Source organism: Micropterus salmoides, unplaced genomic scaffold (assembly GCF_014851395.1).
Source record: "Micropterus salmoides isolate LMB-PRFRI ecotype aquatic unplaced genomic scaffold, ASM1485139v1 Ms_hic_scaffold_13, whole genome shotgun sequence".
Classification (NCBI taxonomy): Eukaryota; Metazoa; Chordata; class Actinopteri; order Centrarchiformes; family Centrarchidae; genus Micropterus; species Micropterus salmoides.
The window spans coordinates 23,798,259-23,823,147 of record NW_024040374.1 but is presented as its reverse complement, the minus strand read 5'-3'; the positions used below and the strand labels follow the sequence as shown (position 1 = coordinate 23,823,147).

Genomic DNA, 24,889 nt, shown 5'->3' with positions numbered 1-24,889 from the left:
TTTTATGTGAGAAGTGGCGTAAACATGTGAGAAGTGGCGTAAACATGTTTTATGTTGTATTTTGTTGAGTAATAAAGGAGGCCCCTGATTATTAAGTAGAGAATTCACACAGTTTGAACAGTAAGTAGAGGACCTGGACAGGATGGAGAAGGCGTCCTTGAAGAGCAGAAGGATTGAAATGTGTCTGTGAAATGTTTCACTCTGCATGAAATGGTACATCCAACGAGGGTCACCTGTTCAACCTCAGCGAAAGCAATTACACTTACCTCACATTTTTGTCAAAACACAAATAAAGGATAGATTCTCACATGCCCTTTTCTCACAAACTGCTTGCTCAGCACTTTGTGAGCCCAGTTATAGTAGGTGTGTTATGTTTGATGGATGGCCCCTTGATCCTATTCCAGGTAGAGGTGTAGTCTGACTCCTCTCAGGAGACACTGAATATGGCCAAGCAGAAACCCACTCAGATGAAACGCACACAACCACTGCAGCTGCACAGGCAGTCGGGGGGGGGGCAGCTGACGGCACAGGATTCTGCATGTCTGTCAGCTGCAGAAGAAACAAGTTTCCTCCTCCAGAAGCAATTTTCCTGTCTCAGAAGGGCTCAGACTCAGTAACTCACAGCACTCCAGCCCATTTTCCTCTTCTGTCCAAGTCTGTGGTGGGCTGATAAGTTTGGCTGTGATCTTTTTTCCTCCTTTAGAGGATATGACTCTGTCTCTCTCTTGCACTTGCCTATCTTCAACAACCTCTCTCAAGAGACATATACAGCGCCATGATGTGAACCCCATTCTATGACTTAAAATTAACTAAGACGCTATTAGTGCACTATGCACTATGGCTTTGTGCAAAAAGTGCAAAAGTATTGGAACTATGCTCGCATTTAGTGACATGAGCAAGCTTTGATGAACTTTCTTGATCCGAGGAGAAGAGGGGGGTTAGATGGCAGAGAGAGAAAAAGAGAAAGATCTTGTAAAAAGCATCATGCTGGAGGATGCAGCTAAAAATTGCAGGATCAATACGAGAGAAAGCAGGTCAAAGATGGGAAGAAAGGGAGAAGAGAATAAGAGATATGATTCTGTGTTTCCTCTCCTCCACATGGGCCTCCCTCTTCTCACCAAGATGCTTCTCTATCGATCTGACTGCGTGTGTGCATGTGCGTGTGTGTGTGTGAGGGAGAGCAGTTTCTTGTAGCTCTCGACAAGCCTGACTCAGCCCAAACCCAAAGTGTGCGCACATGCATGTGTGTGAATGTGTCTACATGAAAACCCCTCTCAACCTTGTTTGCAGTGTACTTTTCTGAAACTTTCACAAATTCTTTTCAGTTTGAGATTAATATACAAGATGACTAAAATGAACTGATTAATAAAATGAACTGGTCTCCTCTTAATGTCACCCTCCATGGTGGGGCTTCTGCTATTAAAATGAATGAGATGTCTTCTCTCCATTCTCCGCCTATATATCTTTTCAAAGATTTTGACCATTTCTGTCGACTTACAGCTCCGTCTTTATACTGTGCAGTGTTAAAAGAAAATTGAGGTTTATTCCCCATTAACTGATCTATTGGATTTTCCCTGGAGGAGAACAGAGAGTTCACTGTGTGCACCCATTAGTTTACAGGAACTTTTAAGTTCTGCATTTTATCTATAGAAGAACAATCGTCCCCTGGGATCCACTGTGTCTCACACTATATCTGTATAGTAGGAAACAGGAAAACATTTTAAACCATTCCACATACAGTATGCTCCATGACCAGTATGAAACAACAATTTACTGCTGTCCGGATCTATTTCATTCATATTCCCTCCATGAGGTTCTAGAGGTATAAAAGTGTTAAAGGATATCTATAATGATGAAGGCTGCTTTCAAGACCTCAGGGAAGTTTACTCGCCATAGTTTCAACCTGGTTCTTTTATTTGAGACTCCACACTGCTTAAAGACATGTGGAGTTGCCTTAAATGTATTCCCACATCCCCTTGATTCTCTTAATTCCAAATCTGGTGGGAAATTGATCTTCCCTTAGCCTCTGCCTGGTGCTGGTTCTCTTTGCTTAGCAATATCTTCATCTCTTCTTTAAATCTTGCCCACCAATAAATAAATAAAATAAAATACACATTTTTACCTTGCTGAATCTGAGAAATGTAACATCTTCTCCTATGCTGTGGGCACATACAGTATATGCATAATATGTTTTGTTATTGTGATGCTTTTAATTGTGTGCTTAACAAATCCCTCCTTGTCCTGTTTTGTCTTTGTTACTCTGAGAAGTTGGTTGGTTGTAATTCTCAGTTTAATCCTTTTAGGAGTTTTGATGTATGTAACACTGATACTGTATATGGATAACTTATGACTGTAATTTTGATCCTTGCCATAACAGGGGAAAGCATAGAGAGCCTAAGTCCCTCCCCTTTCGGTGGACCACCATGGGACCTTACTTCTAAAAAAATATGTACGGTAGTCAATGGCAAGAGACAACTATTTTTTTGATCCCGTTTGAATTGTGCTCTGAATTACACAAATGATGAAGGTCAATTTAAAATGTTCATGTCAATTTAAAAGTCAAGAAAATCACAGTTTGATGTAAAACTTTTGAGGTATAAGACTGTGAAAATACATAATTACAAAGACCACAAACCCAAACGTCACGTATGAGACATTGTAACTGTTTCTGTCAATGACTGAAGCTGACGTTACTGAAGCTAACATCAAAGAACATACATGTGTAGATGATTTGATAAAAGGACTGAGAGTCCTTGGATTAAACACATCAGGTGAAATATATTTCTGTGTGGAACATAGCCAAGTTATCTAGCTTTCAGCAATCAAGCAATGAAAGTTAGCTAGCATTACCGCGTTAACATGTTGGTGACGTATACTGTGCGAAACGAGAGATGTTTTCACACACAACTAAATGTACTTTACTGCAACTTTCTTGATGGACAAAATTATATTTTAAATTGTAGGGCTGACCCAGAATAGTCAAAGATTCGATGCTTCGAAGGGCGGAGCCTGATTCGAATGTCAGTCTCACAGTCGAAGCTTCGCAGCGATATGGGGGTGCTCAACATCTGATTTTACATAGAACTACCAGTTTTTCCCAATAAGTTAATATACAGCCTGTTACAATATACATTTCACTGTTTAATGCTGTAAATAAACATGTAAAAAGAATAAAACTTTCAATAAATGTAATAAGTGTGTGCATAAATCCAAAATTGTAACCCTGACCCTGGGTCGTCAGTGCGCATGTGTAGGCGTATGTGTAGTGGCAGAAGAGACCGAGCCCCGAGAATGTTTTATCGTTTTAAAATAGCCGGCTAACCGACGTGCATGTAGTTGTCGGTAGCAGTAATGCACGTAAAACTCTGCACAAGACCGGACAATGACAGCCGACAGAGAGAGAGAGAGAGAGAGAGAGAGAGAGAGAGAGAGAGAGAGAGAGAGAGAGAGAGAAAAGGGTCTTCAAAAAGCCTCAGCTCTGCTGGAAATCTGCAACTTCTCAAGATTAAAGCGGAGCTACCGTGTGCAACACCCCCCGGCTCGCAATCACTGCACACAAAAACACATATGATTCGACTATCAGTCGACTACATTCGACTATGTAAATCCTTAGTCGGAGACAGCCCAAACATCATATGTGTTACTCAGGGCACAGTTCAAACAGGATCAAAAAATAAAGTGTCTCTCGCCATTGACTACCGTACATATTTCTTCTGAAATAAGGTCCCATGGGCAGGGAGCGAGTGACTTATGGCGCTTTTCCATTACCAGTACCAGCTCAACTCGACTCGACTCGACTCGACTCTACTCGAGTCGGTTTGGCCATGTTCTGTTTTCCATTGCAGATAATACCCAGAGATAGCACCCCTCAGCTGGTCATCATAGCGACGCCACACAAAATTGGTGCAACGTAATTTTCAATGCGACACACACACCAGCGGTCCACACAGCTGTCTCTTTACTTAAGTTAAAACGTTTCAACATTACTCAGAATGTAAAGACAGATAAGCGGTATGAATGTCCAGCTGTGTTTTCCTCTGCCGTTGTTGCTGCAGCGGTCTGTGTGACGGCGGGAGCAGAGGGCTCTGTGAGCGGGCGGATGGCCGGCCTCGGGATCTCCTCCCATGGGTTGGCTTCCCCCGCCGCCACTTGCGGAACTCCTCAACTCCCTAAAACTTTCAAGCACATTCTTGTTCCACCATCACTTCTTGTAAAACTGTCAAGATTTGAAATCTACACAGTTGATTTCTCACCTCAAAACTTCTCAGAAATGGATTTAGTGATGAAATTACATACGAAAACTGTAAAATATAAAACTTTCTGTTGCTGGCCTCTGTCTGGTGCGCCCAATGATGATGCAGTGAATATTGACCATTCTCTCTGACCAACCGTATTTTTACGTCACATTTTAGCATCGCCTCAGCTCGCTTGGAACCTCAACGGAGGTGATACGAAAAAAAGTACCTGTCTACAGGTACAGGTACAACTTTTACACAATGGAAAACCAAACAAAGGTGAGTCGAGTCGAGTGGAAAAGGGGCTATAGGTTCTCTATTTGCATGCTGGAGTGAACTGCCTTGTAAGTAGAACCTAGTCATATATCCCCACACATTCAACCACCCTTCAACACACACACTATCACCCTAGTTACAGGCACCAAAACAAACAAAACAAAGATGTTATTCATATAATGGGGGGGTCAAAAACAAAACTATTGCCCTGTTAATCTGCCTTCATCCTACAGTAACTAATGTGATAGAAATCCCGCTAAAGTCAGTGAGAGGCACTGTTTGATTGTGATGGTCTTAAGTTACAGACAGTACAACCGTAACATATTGTCCTTCATTGCTAAACAAATTTCATTAAGATATTATGTCATGTAATTTTTTGCCTTAATTTTCAGTAAGGAATTCATCAACAGTATAATTATATGATGAAGCATGACCATCTGAACTTCTCTGAACCTTTTAACTAGACTGATAAGAGTCTATCTATGCTAGGAAATTTGTGAGGTTGTATTCAGGTATAGCGGTGCTTTGAGCTAAATGCTAAAATCAGCAGGCTAAAATGCTGATGTTTAACAGGTAGGCTATAATGTTTACCATGTTCACCCTCTTAGTTTGGTGTGTTAGCATGCTAACATTTGCCAATTACGACTAAACACAAAGTACAGCTGAGGCTGATGGGAATGCAGTTTGGCAGGCAATTGTTGATAATCCAAAATATTTAACAAATTATATTTGTGATCTGATAATGGTGCTAAATGAAAGATCAGAGGATCACTGAAGATATTTCACAATTCATCCTGAGGGGAACATGAATGTCTGTACCAAATTTCGTGGCAATCCATCTGACAATTTTTGACACATTTCAGTCAGGACCAAACTGGTGGGAAAATGTTGTCATCCCAAGAGCCAAGCCACTAGAATGGTTAGAAATTGGCCAATTGGATATCCCTGTAGAAAAAAAACAACTTCTGAATTTCTAGCACAAGCCCATATCTCTTTTAAGCTGATATACTGTAACTATCATATCAAAACCATCTGTAATTTAAATGCTCACACTGGTAACTATTTTGCAAGGCCTGCCAGCTAAATGTAGGAGTAGGGCAGAGTGGTTTCTTTGTGTTGTGTCAGATTCAAGTGCTCTCAGAAGTGCTCTCCAGTTGCGTTCAGCACCGGCACTCTATTTATAAAAAGTGCATTGGAGCGTAGGAGGAGAGCATTATGTTATGTCAATATTTCAGATAGCATAAACCACGGCGATGTGTTACTCAAGTGAGTAGAAAGGAAATGTCTGTGTGTGTGTGTAGCGCGCACACATACATACACACACACACACACACACACACACAGTGGCCTGGCCTATAATCGTCCCTATTTAAAATGCTAATTTCCTCTCTCCCGCAGGTGCCTAACTTGTTTGAAACTAAATTGCTCGTCATAGCAGGTCAATCTGAGCCTAATGAATTCATCTGTCCTCCCATTACACTTATCGATGGTGAATGTTGGACAACAGGTGCGCTGAGTATCCAGGGGTCTGAAAGCGAAGCCTGCAGCCTCTTCTTGCTATCTCAGATGGATTTCCACATCACTTGTGAATATTTTAGCATTTGGCATGGATGAGGCTTTGACCTGTGAGCATCTCCATTACAAGGGATATTTTACTTAGAGATGCTCACTTGCACTAAACTACCAATCAGACTAAATCACCTGTCCCCAGCCATTCCATACCAGCCCATGGCTGACTTTAAGGTCAAACACTGAGCTGGAGCAGCACTTACTTGATTTGAGGGGAACTTAATAAAACTGTATAATAGTCAATATGGAGGCAATGTAGCTCTTAGGATGAAGCAAATGGATGATACACACATATGCCACTTAGTGCTTTAGGCCATTAAATTTTTCTCAATCCTAATTCCCAAGATCTTCTTTGGTTTATCATAGTTTGTGTTCAGGAGTGGAGACCAGTCTGAAGTGTTTAAACCCACTCAATGTCACATCTAAACTCAAGTTAGTGTGTGGGAAAAGTGTACTTAGTCTACAAGCTACATTGTCAAATAAGAAAAATGTCCTCCCGGCCTCTCTAAACAAGGCTATTACTCTGTCTTTGAGCCCACACAGACTCACTCAGAGAGTAATCACAGGTAATGATGACCAAGAGTGAGCATAATTTTTCTCCATAGCCCAGCAACACGACACAACAAACCGGTCTCTCTGGGGGGGCTGGAGAAGAGAAGAAGTGAAAGGGAGGGAGGTAAACAAAAAGGGAGGGAGGGGTGGGGAGTTATACAGGAGGATATCTAGCAGAAAAATGGCAGAAAGTGACCAAACATCTTCCTAAAGGATAATTCATGAATGTAAAACAGAAGGAAAGAAAGAGAAATACATCATGAACAGAGAAAGAGATGAATGATGTAAATGTGGTTCCTTGCTGTTTCTTGTGGGCAGAGCCAAAGTAGTGAGGAGCTAATCTGGTATAAGTGGCAGATTTCAGACTTCATTGGCAGCTGTGATGTAATACTTAATGCATAGCCATAAATTAGCTCAGAGCACCATGTGAGCCTTTACCACAGCAGCCCACCAGGCAAGCGAGGGATGGAGCTAATTACAATCATTCATTAAGAAGCAGGATGGAGCGAGAAAAGCCCCTCCTAGTGACTTTAAGTGCGCTGTAGAATTTTCTTCTCTATAAACAATCACTCAACATGCATGTGAAGCTTCACTGGACCTCTTTTCATGCATGCATTTGTGGTTTTGGTGCAGCGCGCTCATCTACAGTCAGTGGATGCCTTTGTTATCACTCTGCTGTGTGCATGTGGCTGTGGAATCAAGCAGCACCTTCTTTCAAAACCGAGTAAATACAGAAATAAACGTTTCCAGAGATTGATTTGCTGATACGACCAAACTATGTTGCCCATTTCTAAAGTTGCTGTTTGCACTAACCAAGATTATATCAAACTTCGGGTCCCCTGCATGCACGCTCTCACACAGGACGGTAGAAATGTACGTGTTTGGGAAGACGATCTAACAATGTTGAAACTAATAGGAATTTGTATGTACTTGCAAAGGATAGCAAGTATAAAATGTTAAAACTTCAATGTTGGAGATGTTAGGTTTAACATTATATTAGAATTTACACACAGCATCCATGACTTGACTTAAAGCATGTTAAAAAAATGTACCAGACATCACCGCATTTTACATATGCAGTGGTACTCCCCAACACCTGTAAACAGACTTTGATGTGTAAGACCAGTGGAGTTCCCCTTTAAGCAGTTTGTTTACCAATGAAAAAGGATTAGGCTGCAACCTTTGCTTATTTATGTCTTTCATTTCAATAGACTTGGGGGGTACAACTGCTACAGTCGTGCTAGGTCTGGTTTGCATGTGGTGGTTAGTTGATGTTAGCTCATTTTAGATTGCTGTGTAACAGAAATTACTGAGTTAGTTTGCCTACAGTTATCCTGTAATTGTCACTGTGGCTACTGTCAAAGTTTCATAGCTAGCTTTAACCCATTGACTTGCAGCATACACTAACTCAAGCTGAACTCTCACAGTCCGTAACTGAACAAAATGTAGTGCTGTACTTTTACGTCATAAAGAATAACTATGTCCTGTTGTCTTCAAACCTTGGTGCGTTAGGACCGCCTCTGCTGTAGATCTATACTGTGAGGCTGCAGTTCTCCTTTTTCAAAGGGTTAAACGTATCATATTCTCAGGGGTATGAAACTAATCTAAAACAGTGGATTATGTAAGGGGAACCTTAGCTTGGGCTAATCCTCCTTTCCTGTCTGACTGTCACACTGTTCTTTGATGCTTGCTTTATAGTGGAAACGATGGCGATTCAAATGAATGTTATTTTGCAACTCCTGTGAGAGAAAAAGGAACATTTTACCAGTGAGTAAAATTATATACAGATATGGACATCCTATAGCTGGGACGATACTCAAAGCATTTTTTCCTACATGGAGAACCATGATCACGTGCCCCATTGTTGCCTGCTGCACATTAGTCACTTACTAATTGTGGGAAAGAGAGTCTTCTGTTTGCATGCAGACTCAGTGGCCGGACTTTGCCTTTCTGTCTGACAGACTAAATGAGCCATGTATGCTGTCACATTCAATGCATGTTTGAGCCTGTGGGAGAGATAGGTGGAAGAGTGAGCGCGGGGAACATTGAGCAAAATGAATGAATGTTATGCACAGGCTTCATCAGATTTTGTCACATTGTTTCCTCAAATTGTTTGTGCATGTGTAGAAAGGAGGGATAATCAGACACCTCTCTTCTCGCCCTCCCTCTTTTCAGACCCCTCTGTCTTTGGCTGACCACTCACACCCCCATCCATTGGCCTCCCCATTGGCCTCTGCAGCCACAGCCAATGAGCGATTGGCTGCGAGGGGAATTCTGAGGCAGAGGACCAGTTAATTATGCTAATCCAAGAAACTGATAAGGAGATGGTTTTAAATATTTAAAACCTCTAGAAACACACACATACAGAGGCAGTGTGGTTTAGAGAGAGACAGGCTCTGTGAGAAAATGAGACTATTTTTGTCAGCATAAGCAGAGAAAGAAAGTTCAGGAAATAGAGAAAGAGAACAGAGTTATAATTAAGCTCTTTCCTTTTCCTCACAGATCTCCATCTCTGTGTAGTATTCAAGAACTAAATGTTTCATCCTTTTCTCCCTCAATTCCAAATACCAAACAGTCATGTAAATATTAAATAATACATATATACAATTCTCTGGATGTTGGACTTTCCGTCCCCCCTACTCAGCGCTCAGTTCCTCCTCTGTTGCTGGTGTGCTGCTGGCCTTTCCACTCTCTTCTTGTTAACTGATGTCTGTGGGCGGATAACACTGCTTCACTGATCCACAACTCATGAAACACCACTCATCTTTTTCCCGTTTCTTTCTCTTCTTTTTCATTTCTGCCTAAAACCATTTCAGCGCCCAATAATTCTTGCTGTCAACATCAAGACATGTCATTATTGTCTTTCTGCCATTGGATTTTTTGTTTTTGAGAGCAGCACCCAGTGGACTTTTAACATCGCTTCTCCTAGGAGACCGATTCGAAACTCATTTTCTTTTACGACCAGCAACCAGGAGCCAGCTTTTTATTGGATTACAAGTCTTTGCTGTGGGACTAGCTCCTAAACTGTTCAATACAGTGTCTTCTAAAACTACAAAATATCACATAACTGTAATCTCTTTTGTTCACTGCTTAGAGACTCCTGTATTAGTTTTTCTAGTTTCTTGTCTGTAGCAGTGTAATGCAGGTACACCTTCTGTGTCCCACAACAGTCAAAAGTGCAAAACTGCCTTTGCAGTCCAGCAAAAACTCTGCCTGCCAGAGCTACACTGTAGAGACAACTAAGCCCTGCAGGATACTAAACCGAGGGGAAAGGAGGGAGCAGGATCATCAGGAGTGTCCCCCTCCTGCAGATCTGCAGATTCTGAGGCAAGAGGGTTGATTTTTCACTCTGTCAGATGTCGCTAAAGAAAAGTATACCCCCCACCTTCCCAGAGGCGTGAAAGGGGTGAGAAAAGGCTGCAAAGGGAGACAGCAAGGACGAAACGCATTTTTAATTCTTGATGTCTAGCTTTGTGCCAAATATTATTCCTGCGGAAAACGGCCTGGAAAATGTGGCTTGCAATCTCTGCTAAAAAATGAAACTGTAATGTAATATGAATGTACTGAAAGGACATTAAGAATTAATGATAAGTTATTTGAAGTGAGACTATTGTGGATATTACAGCATCCTTAGAAGCTTGAAGTGGCGCTGCGAGTAAACTGCAGAGTTAACTGACTTACAGACATACATACATTGAAAGAGAGACACAGAGAGCGAGGGAGAGAGAGAGGGGAAGAGTGGTGGGATATAGCAACAGAGGAGGGGGATAGGGGAGAGTATAATTAACACCATGGTCTGTCTCTCTGCAGGCCTGCGGCACACTGCTCTGAAATGCTGATTCAGTACACAGATAGAATAGCACGGGAAGGAGAAGGGGGTGAGGAGAGGGATGCAGCAAGAGGGAGAGAGAGATGGGGTGTTTCAATGAAGAGAAAATGTGAAATGAAGCAATGGATAGCTCAGTGGGACAAAAAGTCAAATTGCGGTAAATAGTGAAGGCAGGAGTGAAAGTAAAACTGCTTAAATTAAAGTAACACATGCAAGATCTGTCATGTAATGTTCACTTCGCAGTTACAGTGGGTAGAAGGTGTACTCTATAATGTGAAGAAGGCTATCTGTGATCACTGGTTGACTTTATTGAGCGCTGAACATTTGCAGATGCTTCAGAGACAGCAGTGCAAATCCTCACTCTGCGTTAACAAGAGGAGAACAATGACATCTAGTGGTGTAACAATAGATTTGACCGGCGCTGAATTTCTACTGCAGAAGTGCAGATGGATACGACTTTGTTAAAAAGATAGAAATACACCTGACAAACGGAGTGCGTCCAGGGTCAGTGTCGTGTGGGGCACTGAATCACTAACGGAAGGGTTAGTCACAGTTGAAAGTAGTCAGTCTGTCACCATGCAGGGGGGTGCGCAGAGGCAGCTCACATCTATAATGCATCAAGCTCAGTGTCAGGTAAGCTGGAGACAAGGACAAAACAATGGAACCAATAACTGCTGAAGAGAGATGAGATGGACTGATTCATACAATCCCAAACAAAACATGCAGTTATCATTTTGGAGCTACTACACACAGACAGCTAATGCATCATTGAAGCTATGACCAACATTGTTCAAATGTTACATTATTAAAGTAAGTATGTTAAAAAACAAAAAAAACACTCATTTGTTTTACAGTGAAAGTAAACAGCATGTTGTTTTTAGAGCACACAGCATTGAAATGCAGCAGTATTGCTCTGGATAGTCCACAGGACGTACTCTGTGCAGCTTTCATTGAGACTATTTCTTCAGGAGAAACATTTGAAAGTTGTTTGATGGATCCACTGTGTTGGGTTGAAGGCAGAAACTCAAAAGTTGGACCAAAGGTATTTGCATAGCTACATACCATTAAAGGTAACTGAATAGTAACAATTAGGAGGATAATCATTCATCCTTTAAAGGTTTCTTTTTTAGTGTGGTGGTCATCGATTTCCTCCTTTTGTTTATATCCTCAATTTTCGTATCTAGCAGGGGACTATTACTCAGCACATTTGTTCAAATCAGATCCATGGAGTCGTACAATTCTTTATGATTTGTATTGGGTTTTTTTTATGGCTTCACTATTACAACAAATAGAAAAAAAGTGAAGTTTGTTCTCCTTGCGATCAAGAACTGGCGGGTAAAGATACAGACGGCAAATTGAAGGCAGGCTGGTGTTACAGGGCTTGTTGAAGCCCCTTATGTTGATATTGAGTGAATCAAGTGATACAATGTGTGAAGTCAAAAGTCAAAACTGCTACAAAACTTGCTGCTACAGTTTGTGTTACAGGCAGCAAGGATATAAAGTGCATTCACCAAAATAATTTGGTTTAAACACATTTGGACAAGGTTTGACACAGCAGCACTAATGTTTATAGCATACGTACATTTGAGTATGTTCAGGTTTTCACGGTAATGGTGACAAATTGAGAGGAGCCGCTTGTGCTGCTTGTAGTGTGAACATATGTAGTGTGATTAAACGCATCATTTAGCAGCTGTAAAGCAGTAAATATTTATATGCAAGTCCTTGAAAAGTATTTGTGTACCTTTAAATAGCTTTCACCAAAAACCTTACAAGCTCACTTCATCATCCCAAACGCAGCCGGCCGATCAAGACTGAAACAAAATTGTCTTAAAAAGTCTGTCCAGCAGTGTGCAGGTTGGTGCTCAGAGAGGATGGGCAAATCTTTTACACTGCAGCTTCTCTTCTCTTTCAGCCGTGTCCGTTCACCTGGCTCTGTGCGTCTGAGTTCGGATCAGGATGGTCATTATCCATCGGCAGAAAGCCCCACGTCTTAAGCAGAGCAATCCGCTGAGCAGGACGAGTGGAAAAGTAGTCCCTCTGTTTCTGAGAGTAGGTCTGGACTGGATGGACGATGTCTCTGTAGCTCCAGTCCTGGTGATGCAAAATTCCTCTGATTAACTTTGATTTATTGTTTTTCTAATGACTTGATGAAAACCCATTAAAACAAACACTATGTTGTTGTTGTTGTTGTACCAAACACAGTACCAAACAAACACTGGTACTGTGTTTAACAAATGGATTTAAAATCCCAAGAAATCCTATTTTACTAAAATACAGGTTAAATTACGACTCGACAATAGAATTAAATTTCTGAGAAAGAGAAAGTGCTTGTGAATCAAACTGAAATAAATAGATTTTTAGCGAGACCGCAACCATAGTGGTCTCAATATGTAGAACAAAATTGTCAAAGAGAAATGATAAGAAGATAAATTCCTTCATTTACTTAGAATCAAGACATTTCAAATTTCAGTTAAAATATATTTTGTTTTCTCTTTGTGTTGAAAACTATGGCTGGGTAATATGGCCAAAAATGTTATCATGATGAAAAATTTCATACCATTTGATATTGATAATTATCACAATAAATATCAAATCATTGTTTCTTTCAAGTTAAAAGAATTTTTGCTCCTGAGTGAAAGTTGAAGAAACCAGATGGTTAATTGTGGTTTTAAACTATTTTTTATGGTCAGAACATGACAAACACTTGATGCCAAACAGTGGATCACCTCACAAATCTGAGGTGGAACAAACAAAAGAATTACAATAAAATTGTATTATATTATCTAATGTACCATGAGTAAAATGTTACTGAACATGTTTTGAACTTTTGTTATGTTGTTATTGAGGAAAATGATATTGCGATAATCATCATTATTGTTTTATTACCCAGCCCTATTGAAAACTAGAGGGAATATAGTCTCTCACCAACTACAGCACAGACAGAGTGAACAGACAACACAAAACTCTGCAGAAGGGGGTCTCTTATCTAAAGGCCATCTGTCTTTGAAGTCTTTTGCATGAAACAGTTTGGTATCCCCTGGTGTCTATTTAATGTATGTGTCACAGGTATTATGGCTTTCAGTGATGAGGTCCCGTTACCTGCCAGTTGAAGTTGAAAGCCTCCAGCAGCTGTACCCTGCCTTCTCTGGAAGGCACACAGTCAGGAGGAACAGGCTGTGACATCTCAGGGCCCACCGTCACACCGTCAAACACCAACAGGGCTCGAATGGCAAACCAGCCCCCAAACCTAGGATGCACACACACTCCGAACATCTTCTGCAGGTAACAGAGAGAGATACACAAAACAGAGGTGAGGAGACATAAAATGGAAACACTACATAATATCTTTCACAACTACTGGAATTTAATGAGCAACATTACCTTTTCAGCCCAGGGTTGGTCTCTGACATCAGACTGTTGGTAGTAGAAAGCTGCTCCAGACACGTGAGCCGCAGTCTGTGCCAAGAACTTGGGCTTCCTGCTGGGCAGCAACTCGTAGTCATACCTCACATCTACTGTCTGTCTGGGGAAACACTGCAGGGCAGGAAAGGGCATATTTAGGTGTCACAACCTGATCATGGAAATAGTTATAGTTGCAATCCTATTCCTAAGTGGGTTAAAGATATCCAACACGATGACATTAACTGTGAGACCGTCAGAGAGTTTGTCATATAGTTTTATACTATGGTATTATGGCCCAGATTAACCCACTATAGGACTCCAGGGCAAAGATATGCTATTGGGTTCCTGCAGATGTTTGTGCACTGTGTATGTACCCAGTCACATCCAAAAACCCATTAAGTGCAGACTGTACATGACAGTGGGAGCCCAACATTGACACCATCATCAAGAAGGCCCAGCAGAGGATGTACTTCCTGCGCCAGCTCAGGAAGCTCAACCTGCCTAAGGAGCTGCTGATCCACTTCTACACAGCCATCATCCAGTCTGTCCTCTGCACCTCCATCACTGTCTGGTTTGGATCTGCCACCAAAAAGGACAGGAGCAGACTACAACGGACAGTCAGGACTGCAGAAAAGATCATCGGTGCCAACCTGCCCTCCATTCAGGAAACATCACTGCAGATCCACCTCACCCAGGACCCAACCTGTTCCAGCTTCTCCCATCTGGTAGGCGCTACAGAGCACTGTACGCCAAAATCAACAGACTCAGAAACAGTTTCTTCCCACAAGCCATCACTCTGATGAACAGCTGACTCTGACTCACAGTGTCAGGAACAATTCTTGTGCAATAACCCAGTAATTCTGCCTCTAATCAGCCACCTGTTTACTGGTTACCACTTATTATTTATTCATCATTCTCTATTTCAGAGCTGTTCATATCGTTATATTTTCATTTCGCATATACTGTTTACCAAACCCACCTACCTCAAGTACATAACACCTGCACATAATACTTATTTATTCCAGCATCCTTTGCACTATGTTTCACACTGTGTACATGTACTTGTATGCCTGTATATCTAATCAAACCTCCGACATGTACATAATAATGATAATTTTACTCCTGCATCCTTTGCACTCTGCCAGGCACTATTATCTCAATCTGTATATTGTTTTTGTTTATACTGTGTATATATGTGTTCTCTATACTGTAGCTTGTGTGTGATTATTATTGTATTATTGTTGTATAAGTAAGCACATCGTGAGCAACATATAATCCTGATCCAAATTCCTTGTACGTGTACACATACCTGGCAATAGAAGTTGATTCTGACAATAGTTTTCACAGGGACCCATTAAAACAGCTAGTACTACCTGCTGTGGATTGTATGTCGTTTTCAGTAATGAAAAGTTCAAAAGAATATTTAAGAGCAGCATGTGAGGACAACATCACCTACAAGATCACTATGTCTGCAAGACAGAGCCTAGAGCTAGCCCAGAGCTAATGATGCAAGACTCGTCATGAGGCCATTAGTATTTCAGCCAATTTGTGCATATTTCAAAATCTGGAAAACCAATTTGCAATTTATTAAATTACTACAAAATAAATAACACTCATTGAATCTAGCACTTGGTTCCCTAAGGGTCTGGGGCCCTGTGTCAGTTACCCCACTTTGCCTAGTTGCCAATCCAGCCTTGTGTGGCATCTGTCCCTTTAATAGTTGTAAAGCACGGTTAGCCAAAAAAAACAAACAAAAAAAAACAACTCACTCCCATCTAGTCATTTTAACTCTTCACCTAATTGTCCAGACAGTTTACTGTATCTTTAGTGATATTGTAATATAAAATTACATAATTAAAATTACACAATTACAATAGAAGACTTTACCCATCATCGTCCACCCCTATCCAACCAATCATACAAACTTGTTTTGCCCCACTTTTAAGGGGCCGGGGTATTCACTCATACTCGCTCACCTGGGAGACAGCAGAGGAGACGCAGTGTTTGACACACTGGTCTATGGGGTCAGACAGCCCCTGGCAGCCCCTCTCCTCCATGAAGGGCAGGAAGGCTAGTTCAAACATGTCAGGAGTGCTGAGCACCACCACGGCCAGGCTGTCATCAGGGTAAGCCAGGCGCAGGGTGGGAGGCAGCACAGAGTTATACCAACCAACCTGTGAACATGGTGGGGCAGAGTGTCAGAGAGGCAGGAGCAAGCAGGCCAACAAGAAAAGGAAAACGCCACGAGAAATATATAACGTATATTGTATCTGAATACAGGCTGTTAAATCATTTTACTGGCTTTCACTTTTACACTTCTCAGTCCTTGCTAGCAGGTAAACAGGTCGATGTATTGAATCGTATATTTGTGTATACTACTTCTGTCAAAGCTAAGTTGCACATTAGAAGTACAATACCTTTAAAGGGTAGCACTCAAATCCAAATTTTGATAAATAGTCCTCTAGCAGTCCTGTTATCACATCCACATTGCCTGTGGAAGCCGCCATACTTACTCGTCAACGCAAAGCTTTGGATTGTGGGATATGAAGTTCTTTGGCTAATCAATGTCAGAAATTAAGCTAGACTCTTGCTTTTTCTGTCGTGATTTCTTCTGACAAAGCGAGTGGCTACAATACGATGTACAATACAATGTGTTTCCGAGAAATTCAACAGAAGTACTTCACTAAATTTGTGTAGAGTAATTGTCTACTACAATACCCAGAAGACCCCTGCGGCTACGTCATACGCAATCACGTCGCTGTTACGGGCTCCTGGATTTAAAAGTGGATTCGCAGGTTTTTCTGTGAGTAGCTTGGTTAGCTGGCTAACATAAGCATTTGTGTCGTTTACGTTAATTATTATATACTGTATTTCAGCCATAGTTTATATTATATTTTCAAAACAACACATTACTCCGTGTCCAGGAGACGGTCAATAATTACTTTGCCAACCAGGACAGGAACGTTAACGTAACGTTATGAACACTGAGAGAAAACAAGTCACCGTAAAGCTGCTGCTAACTGAAATTAGCATAGGTTAACACTATGAGAACGTTTGTTATTTAACGTTTCCTTCGCCACTTTATCTTGACGTGTGTAGTGAGCATTTTCTGGCAGCCAGCCATCTACACCGCTGAGCTCCTGTCCTGCCTGCACCGCTTCCGGTTTAAATCTGTACCTGCTCGTGACAGCTTGAGATGGAGATATTCCCCACGGCCCTGGAGATCAATTAGAGTAACCCATTATATAATGACCCCTGCACGCTCTAGCACCTCGGCTACATTTTCCTGAGTAGCAGCTGATGAGCGTCCCTACAAACGTGCAAATGTCCTGGCCAGCTGCAATTTAATCTCCCACAAGGTGTCAGAGTCTCAGCTAGGTTGTTACCTCGCCGACCAGCCCCACGTCTAAAATTACTGTGTCATTATCTTTCAGTGCTTTTTAATGTGGAGTCACCGTCAGGCCATACATGACTTTGTGCACCAAGGATCAATAGACTAATGCTAATGAATGGTACATTTGACACCTTGATGCATTTCTATGATAATTCAACTCAGACATGAACTGGGACAATCAGCTGAGCTCTATCCTGTCAGTGGCAGATGGCAGCGTTGCAAAGATGAGGGTGAGTAGATTCAAAATGCCTTATTTATTAGACTTGCTGGCAATAACAGAAACACATTTTATATCCATGAAAGGAGTTTGCAACACAGGAGAGTCTTCACTGTGGTCTTGTGGTTATACTGTGGTCATTATTGGAGCTATCTGTAGATGGCAGTAATGCTCCACTAGTTTAGTTAATTCAGATTAAAGATAAGAACTAATTGTGAGAGTTTGGAAATTCCCTTTTGAGTTTGTGTTTTTCTGTGTCTACAGGAGAGACTGACCTCACCAGGGAAATTCACCAAAGTAGAAGAAGGTGGGTGAATTATTACAGGTTTCTGATTATGACTAAAAGGGGGAAGTGTATGTGTTCCACCCTTTCAAGCTTCACAATAACGTGCAGATTACAAACTCATTTGACTGGCTATAAGCCTTTCCCTCACGCGCCTCTTACTCTCCAGACTTGTTTCCAGTGAAGGATAGGGTTCATGATTCAGATGTCGACCGTCCTGCTCTTCCTCTCCGGGTCCCCCCTCTCCGACAGCCTTCCCCATCTCTCAGTCCTGGTGTTCAATGGGCAGACCTTGCTGCTCTCCAGTCACAACTCCAGATACAGAGCCAGGTGTGTTTAATCAAGCCAGGTGTGCAAGATCAGATGATTAGGTGCATTATACTGTTGTTAGCATTGACAGAATTCCAAATATCTTCTCCAATGTCTTTTCAAGGCGATTGAGTCTCTCACTCAGAAACTCCACGACATGGAAAGGGAGAGACGGTCTCAGCAATGTCACATCGACACACTACAAGGTAACCTACTGCACCTGTTTATACTAGGTCACATTATCACCTCATAAATAAAGCAAAACCTGACTCCTTTTATTATCAAGGATTTCTTATCACATTCAACACTGTTTAATGTGGCCACACCCACACTAAGTTAACAGGTCACATATGAAAAATATGGAATAACAATGCACAGTGACGTTTTTAGGCTGCTGCATGCAACATATGTTATATATAACAAGTGTAAATACAATGACATATCCAGTTTATGTCAGCACAGAATTATTCACAGTTCTTTCATTTTAAATCTTATTCATGCCTGCATAGCGACCAGTCTTGAATACTTCACCTGTTTATTTTTGGACCAACCAACACCTTCACTTAATTCAAGACAACCACTCTGCTTCATGCCTCCTTTGGCTGACCCGGTTAGTGTTAATTCAATACATTACCATTTGTGTATATACAACAGTGCCTGGTCTCACCCTTGCATACACTTTTGGACTTCTTTTCCAGCATTGTTCTGCTAATTACCTGAGATCCTCCTACAACAAGGTTGTGTGTCCCTCAGTGGAAGAAAAAAAAATCTTACTGTTGCTTTTTGATTAGTATCTTTGAGAACTTTAAGAGAACTTAAAACACACTTTCACTCATTGGTCTTTAACTACATGTAACCCATTCAGCTGCTAAACGTTTCTTATAAAACACTATAGACCAACTGTGTTGTGGTTGAAATGATTGGTAAACAAAAAAGAGCCTTTATTTCCAAAAGAGGAAATATGTTCCACTATCAGGTTCCACTATGATTATTTCATATGATCAGTTTAATTTTACTTATGTGGACGGTGGAACCAGTACAGGAAAGTGTGGCCTCAATTTTATGGTGTGTGTGCTGGTGCTGGTCGACCAGGACCAGCACACGCTATCAACACTAGCAAGAGAAATTACATTTTTCACACATGGTCTCATTTATTTAGATTAATAATGATAAAATGTCGTATTTTATTCTTTGATCTACTGTGGCTAGTATTATACCTCATCTGTACGTTGCTTGGACAAAGGTGTCTGCCAAATTAATACACGTGCAATAACATTTTGATGTTTAAAAATGCTGCCTCACCTCTGCTCATAAGTTCAGTTCTGGCTAAAGCTCCCTCTCCTGTGCCTCCTCTACTCACTCCCCACCCCTCTACTGTCTGAAAAACCAAAATACACTCATCAAGGGGGGATTCATTCATAATTAAGGACATTAATAAATTATTTAGATTTGTCCACAAGGCTGCTTAAGGAGCACAAAAAAATCCCTTCTTCATAGAAATCTCTCTTCTTTCCCAGAGGAGGTTCACAGGCTGAGGGAGAGGGAAAGAGAGAGGGACGAATCGAGGAGGGGACAAAGTCCAGGAGCAGAGAGAAGGATGGAGCAGTGGAGGAGAGAGGTCGGACGTGAGCTGAGCAGTCTGCGGGGACACATCACGAGAGCCACGTCGCTAGGCAACCTGGAGGAGAGGTGCATTAGGGGTGGAGCTGATGACTAAACTGATAATAGGTCCAGCTCAAGATCGAAAATGACATGAAAACGTTAACACATCAGTTTGCTACTAGGAAGGTGTCTGGGTGACATTTTCATTTTGGGGAAGACGGGTATGACCGTTTTATCTCCACTTTTTGTTCTATCCCCACAGTTTCAGCTCAAAGCTTCGCCGGGAGGAGCTGGAGCACCTGCGGAGAGAAGTGGACCAACTGAAGACACGACTAAGTGAGTCACGCTCTTGCATTGATCGTGCCCAGTGCTGCTTGGCAAAGCCAAGGCAAGCAGAGTCTTGTTCATAACGTCTGCTCTTTGTTTTCCTCGTGACAGGAAGACAGGAGGAGGACGTGTTCCTCCACCAAGCAGAGGCCAGAGAGACCAGGAGACAGTATGAACACAGCTGCAAGGTACGCACACATTGTGTCACACAGGTTGTGTTTGCTGGTGGTGTGTGGTTTACCTTTACCTTTCCTTTCCTTTGTGTGCTTTGTTCAGACACTGGAGGAGCTGACAGACAGCTATAGAACTCATAGCACTGATCTGGCAAAGACAGTCTCTCAGTATTCTCGCACGCAAGAAGAGGTCCGGCAGATCAGGTGGGTGGGGGGTGTGTGTGTGTGTGTGTGTGTGTGTGTGTTTGGGGAGATTTACAATATGTTACAATTAATCTCTTGCAACAGAACAACCGTGTCAGAACTGAGGGAGGAAGTAAGGAGACTTGTTCTCCGAGAACGTGAACCAACACCTCTGCTGTCAGCGCACAGACCTGGCAAGTCTCTCCACGTTCTCTGGCTCTCACACAACACACACACAGCATTATTTAACCACGTCTTTCTGTTTGATTCAGGGGCATCACAACACCCACTCCCTCACAGCCCCGGCAGAGGGGTTAGAGTTGAAGAGCCGGACTCTGACTCAGAAGACTTTAGCCCAACCCCGAGCCTGGCTGAAGTCAGCTCAGATGATCTGTCTTGGCTGGATGACAAAGATCCTGGTGAGGACGAGTGAAAATGCACCCAAGCATGGTTGCCTTGTGCACCTACAGATACTCGAGTACGGCGTGCTGAGTTATCAGCACCACCTGTTTCACATGGTATCATTTCCACAAGCCTTCTGTCCACCTTCATGCACACCAACAAAAACAAGTTCTGACAATTGGATCACACGCTCCAACCAAGACAGAACGTGACGCAAGGCGCCAGAAGGGCACAGGCTGATGACGCTTTTAGCAAGATGGGACCTGTACTTTCCCCCTCCCGTCCCTCCCCCACACATCTGGCTCAGCCTTCACTCTGATTCATCTCAGTAGATGTGACTCAGCAAGGGGAGCACTCAGCTGTGTGTGCCACTTCAGCATACTGTTAAAGGAGTAGTTTGACATTTTGGGGAATATGCTTACTTTGCTGAAAGTTAGATGAGAGGATTGATAGCACTCTCATATCTGTTCTGGAGTCACTGCCTGTTGTCTTGCAATCTCACAGTGATGACAGCACTCCAGGAAGTCACATTTCCTAGCCAATAATAGTCTTGTACATTGTACATGTGGTTTTTACTCTTATGTTTTTGCGTGGATTAAACAAACGCAATATAACATTTTAACCTCTGTGTTTGGATGTGCTGGTAGGCATATATTATCTTTGGAAAGAGCCAGATTAGCCGTTTCCTCCCTGTTTCCAGTCTTTATGCTAAGCTAAGCTAACTGTCTTATGGCTGTGGCTTCATGACATACAGTCATGACAGTGTATTGATCTTCTCATCTTATTCGTGGAAAGAAAGTGAATAAGCACATTTCCCAAAATGTTAAACTATTCTTTTAAATATATCACAAGAGGACAATCCATGATGAAGGCAGAGAAGTAGTGTAAAAACAGGCGAGAGGAAAGAAAATGTTGAAATGAGAAATAAAAGAAAAGTGAGGAATGTAGTCTGGAGATGTTCAGCACCATTTTAGCAAGTTTGTAGGCCTACTGTGTTTTTTTGTCTGCAGATAAAGCAGTAAAGCTCTCATTTCCTCTCCACCAGTCTCTGTGAAGCCAGTTTTCTTGTGTGTGTGTGTGTGTGTGTGTGTGTGTGTGTGTGTGTGTGTGCGTGCGCGCGCGCCCAGGCACCACTCACCCCTGAGACTTACTGTAACAGAAGGTTGATGTTCCCGGAAGAGATTACAATCTCTGCACTAAATGTTTCTTTGAGTGATTTGGGTCCATGAAGCCAGGCTAATTTAACGATTGTATCCACACACACATATGCAGTTATACTGGTACACAGTTGTTATGGGAAAACGTTTGAATGTCTTCCAGGCTAATCCCACCGGAGGCACTCAGTCACTCGCACACAAGAAATAACTGCTCCTTCTCTGCTCTTCACCTCTGCCAGCTCTTCAACAGAAGCCGCGAGTACGTCTGAGCGTTCAGTCCCGACGGAGTGACTTTGCTGGTCCGGAATCAGATCTGGAGGATGATGATGATGATGATCCCCTTGATGACGACGTGAACCCAGATTTAGTATCTGACCTAAGTCTCGATGACCTCTGACCTTTTTTAAAGGTGACGTTCTGTAATTTCACTTGGGAAGAATTCAGCAACAAAGACATTTCTTCCAGCTTCTCCAATACACTACCTGAGATGTATTATTACTTTTAAACTGATTTGTTTTGATCACTTACAGTTTGTAGTTACAGCCCTATTCTTATGAACAAAATAGAAACAGTCTGTTCAAACGGCCATATGGCTTATTTCCTTTGTGGTCCTAAGGGAAGGGGAACGGAAACAAAGGATGGCTAATGGCGTGGCAACAGAAACGCATACATAACAGCAAGTAATTAAGTCATCCTACTTAGTCTTATTACTGTTGTTTAACAGACCTGCTTGGACATATGTGACACATAGTTCATACATTTGGGGAAACTTTCTCTTAGTGTGGGAAATTCTCAAATGCTAAGTTGTTTGTGAGAAAATCAGAAGTGTTAGGGACTCAGGACTGATTACACTCTGTCAGACCAACAGGTTAATAACTGCTTTTTGTTTGTTTTTTCAAATAGATTTCCAATTGCTAATTCGTCTTTAAACAGTCTGATCCCATGTGACACACCCAATCCCCTGCTACCACATTGTTCTAAAACAAACCACCAAAGGATTCAGCAGATGCTACCTGGTTGATATCTCTTCGTTTGAAATACTATGCGTCAAAGTATTGTTTCTCCTCAGTCTAGTTAGTGACGTCTGCTAATGGCTGTGGACAAAGGACTGTTCTCTTTAAATAATCTGCAGTAACCGTCTCCACATGCACAGACTGGTAGGATACTGGGAGCACACTGTGGAGACAGGCAGGTGTTTAAAAAGCTGAGATCTTTGAGAGAGCTTCTCATTCATTTGTGATGGTGGATAGCAAAGCTTTGTGGCAGAGAAGTTGCATTTTTGGAAGCAGCTTTATTCCTCACTGATTTTGAGTCAGTCACCACCCAATGGATATAATGGTTTCATTTTTGCCACACCCTCTGAACCCATGTTGCGAGTCGACGATAATTTCCTACCAGTGTTAAAGGAGAGGAATGCTGTGATTTTTCTGCTAAACCACAAGGTTTAGTTTCAGGCAGAAGATTTTACAGTTATGTTAAGGTTTATGATTACAGATTGTTGGGGTAAGGGAAAGTTATGGGGCAGTAGACTTTCATCTCTGCCCATTACTACAGTGGAATCAATAAGAACACCACTGATCACTGTGCTTTTGATTTGCACAATTATTGCCCACAATATTCTTATATTGACTTAAGTTGGTAGTTTTGAATCAATCGGTTTGCTTTACAGCAGATTTAACTTCAAAACATTGCACTTTGATGTCCAGTATAGGGCTTCAACTAACGATTATTTTCATTTTTGATAAATCTGTCGATTATTTTGTCATTTAATCAGTTAGTTGATTAGTTTCTATAACTACAAACTGCATCTCATCTGTTGTGATATGACAATGAATTGTAAAGTCTCAGAAAACTGTGGAAAATGTGTTTCCCAAAGCCCAAGATGATGTCCTCAAATGTCTTGTTTCATCCATAACTCAAATATATTAAATTTACTGACATAGAGGAGAAATTAAACTAGAAACATTACATTTAAGAAACTGGACTCAAATAATTTTTCTTAAACAATGACTCAAACCGATTAATAGATATCAAAATAGTAGCCGATTAATTTAATAGTCGGCTACTAATTGACTATTTTATAACTCGTTGCAGCTCTATTACAGTAATAAGTGTAAAACTTCATAGTACTTTTTTTGAGCTTGAGTTCTGGTGAGCTACACTCTTCAGTACAGCAGTGTAATGTCTATTTAATGGGTTTTTAATCCTGACATAATGCACTCTAAAGTCCAGGAGGAATCTGATGAAGGACGGGGTTTTGATTCCTGGTAATGCAACTGAAGCAAAGGTAAAGAGGAATCAAAAGCCATTAACATTATCAAGGCGCCAACACCCCCAACCTCCACTGCGATGTCTTTATATACACTCTCAGTTAAGACGAGAGTCCTTTTATGCTGCCGTGTCTGACATGAGTCACACTGTGCCAGGCTAGGTGTCGAGCTGTTTAATATTTCAGCATCCAGACACCCCCCATCGACGATCCCAGACCACAGTGCAGAGCCACAGGGGAGCAGACAGGCAGGTCAAGTGTTCAGTGGGGTGTGAATTCGGAGCAATGGGTGTGGAAAGTGACCATAGACACAATCCAGTTCATCTAAAGAGACAGATTGTTTCACCAGTTAATAGTGAACAATAAAAGACCTTTTGGCAAACAGTAACTGGCACAAAGCAGTACATAACCGTATTTAAACAAACCTCTTTTAACACACTCTCCTTGTATAGCTGTAAATGTTGTATTTGAAGAGACATTTAATGAAGAAAAGGCTCATTTATTTGTTATTGTGGCCAGATAATGGCTGATGAATCAGACCCTTCTGCTGCAGTTTTATTGCATTTGCCAAGTATTGTGTAGTGGCGCTGTTGTAAAGCACTGCACTGATTCATTCACTAACGGTCTGTAAAGAAAAAGTTTATTTTTTGTCTCCAACAATAAAAGTCTGTGTAAAAGTTGAAAGAAAGGAGCTTGACTTTCTGTGGTTG

The 24,889-nt window shown here is 41.6% G+C and overlaps 2 protein-coding genes across 7 annotated transcripts; one reads left to right on the top strand and one right to left on the bottom strand.

Moving 5' to 3' along the window:
* Positions 1–10,750: 10,750 nt before the first annotated feature.
* mmachc (metabolism of cobalamin associated C) lies at positions 10,751–18,005 on the bottom strand. Of its 2 annotated transcripts, none has more exons than XM_038716367.1 (5): positions 17,920–18,005; positions 15,840–16,037; positions 13,843–13,995; positions 13,561–13,737; positions 10,751–12,552 (listed from the first exon to the last, which is right to left on the bottom strand). In XM_038716367.1, the coding sequence occupies exons 1-5, from the start codon at positions 17,953–17,955 to the stop codon at positions 12,370–12,372; spliced, it is 747 nt and encodes a 248-aa protein (XP_038572295.1). In that variant the 5' UTR covers positions 17,956–18,005; the 3' UTR covers positions 10,751–12,369. The 2 variants fall into 2 exon arrangements, with proteins under 2 accessions (XP_038572295.1, XP_038572294.1); XM_038716366.1 differs by lacking the exon at positions 17,920–18,005 and adding an exon at positions 16,281–16,379.
* On the top strand, positions 16,563–24,863 carry LOC119900988 (dynactin subunit 1). 5 transcript variants are annotated; one of them, XM_038716364.1, is made up of 12 exons: positions 16,563–16,666; positions 17,420–17,487; positions 17,739–17,781; positions 17,939–18,087; positions 18,191–18,272; positions 19,584–19,755; positions 19,931–20,004; positions 20,107–20,183; positions 20,272–20,372; positions 20,457–20,545; positions 20,624–20,770; positions 22,150–24,863. In XM_038716364.1, the coding sequence occupies exons 2-12, from the start codon at positions 17,422–17,424 to the stop codon at positions 22,305–22,307; spliced, it is 1,158 nt and encodes a 385-aa protein (XP_038572292.1). In that variant the 5' UTR covers positions 16,563–16,666; positions 17,420–17,421; the 3' UTR covers positions 22,308–24,863. The 5 variants fall into 5 exon arrangements, with proteins under 5 accessions (XP_038572292.1, XP_038572288.1, XP_038572287.1 ...); XM_038716360.1 differs by having other exon boundaries at positions 16,564–16,666; positions 17,927–18,087; XM_038716359.1 differs by having other exon boundaries at positions 16,565–16,666; positions 17,298–17,487; positions 17,927–18,087.
* The last annotated feature ends 26 nt before the right edge of the window (positions 24,864–24,889 follow it).

Bases quoted from the DNA above. Each gene is read 5' to 3' on its own strand.
- mmachc (XM_038716366.1), bottom strand. From the start codon at position 16,370: ATGGCGGCTTCCACAGGCAATGTGGATGTGATAACAGGACTGCTAGAG. The intron at 13,996-15,839 runs GTGAGCGAGTAT...CCTGCCCTGCAG, and splicing joins TCTCCTCTGCTGTCTCCCAG to TGTTTCCCCAGACAGACAGT. The intron at 12,553-13,560 runs GTAACGGGACCT...TTGCATCACCAG, and splicing joins CTTTCAACTTCAACTGGCAG to GACTGGAGCTACAGAGACAT.
- LOC119900988 (XM_038716360.1), top strand. From the start codon at position 17,422: ATGAACTGGGACAATCAGCTGAGCTCTATCCTGTCAGTGGCAGATGGC. The intron at 17,488-17,738 runs GTGAGTAGATTC...CTGTGTCTACAG, and splicing joins GCAGCGTTGCAAAGATGAGG to GAGAGACTGACCTCACCAGG. The intron at 20,005-20,106 runs GTGAGTCACGCT...TCCTCGTGACAG, and splicing joins CCAACTGAAGACACGACTAA to GAAGACAGGAGGAGGACGTG.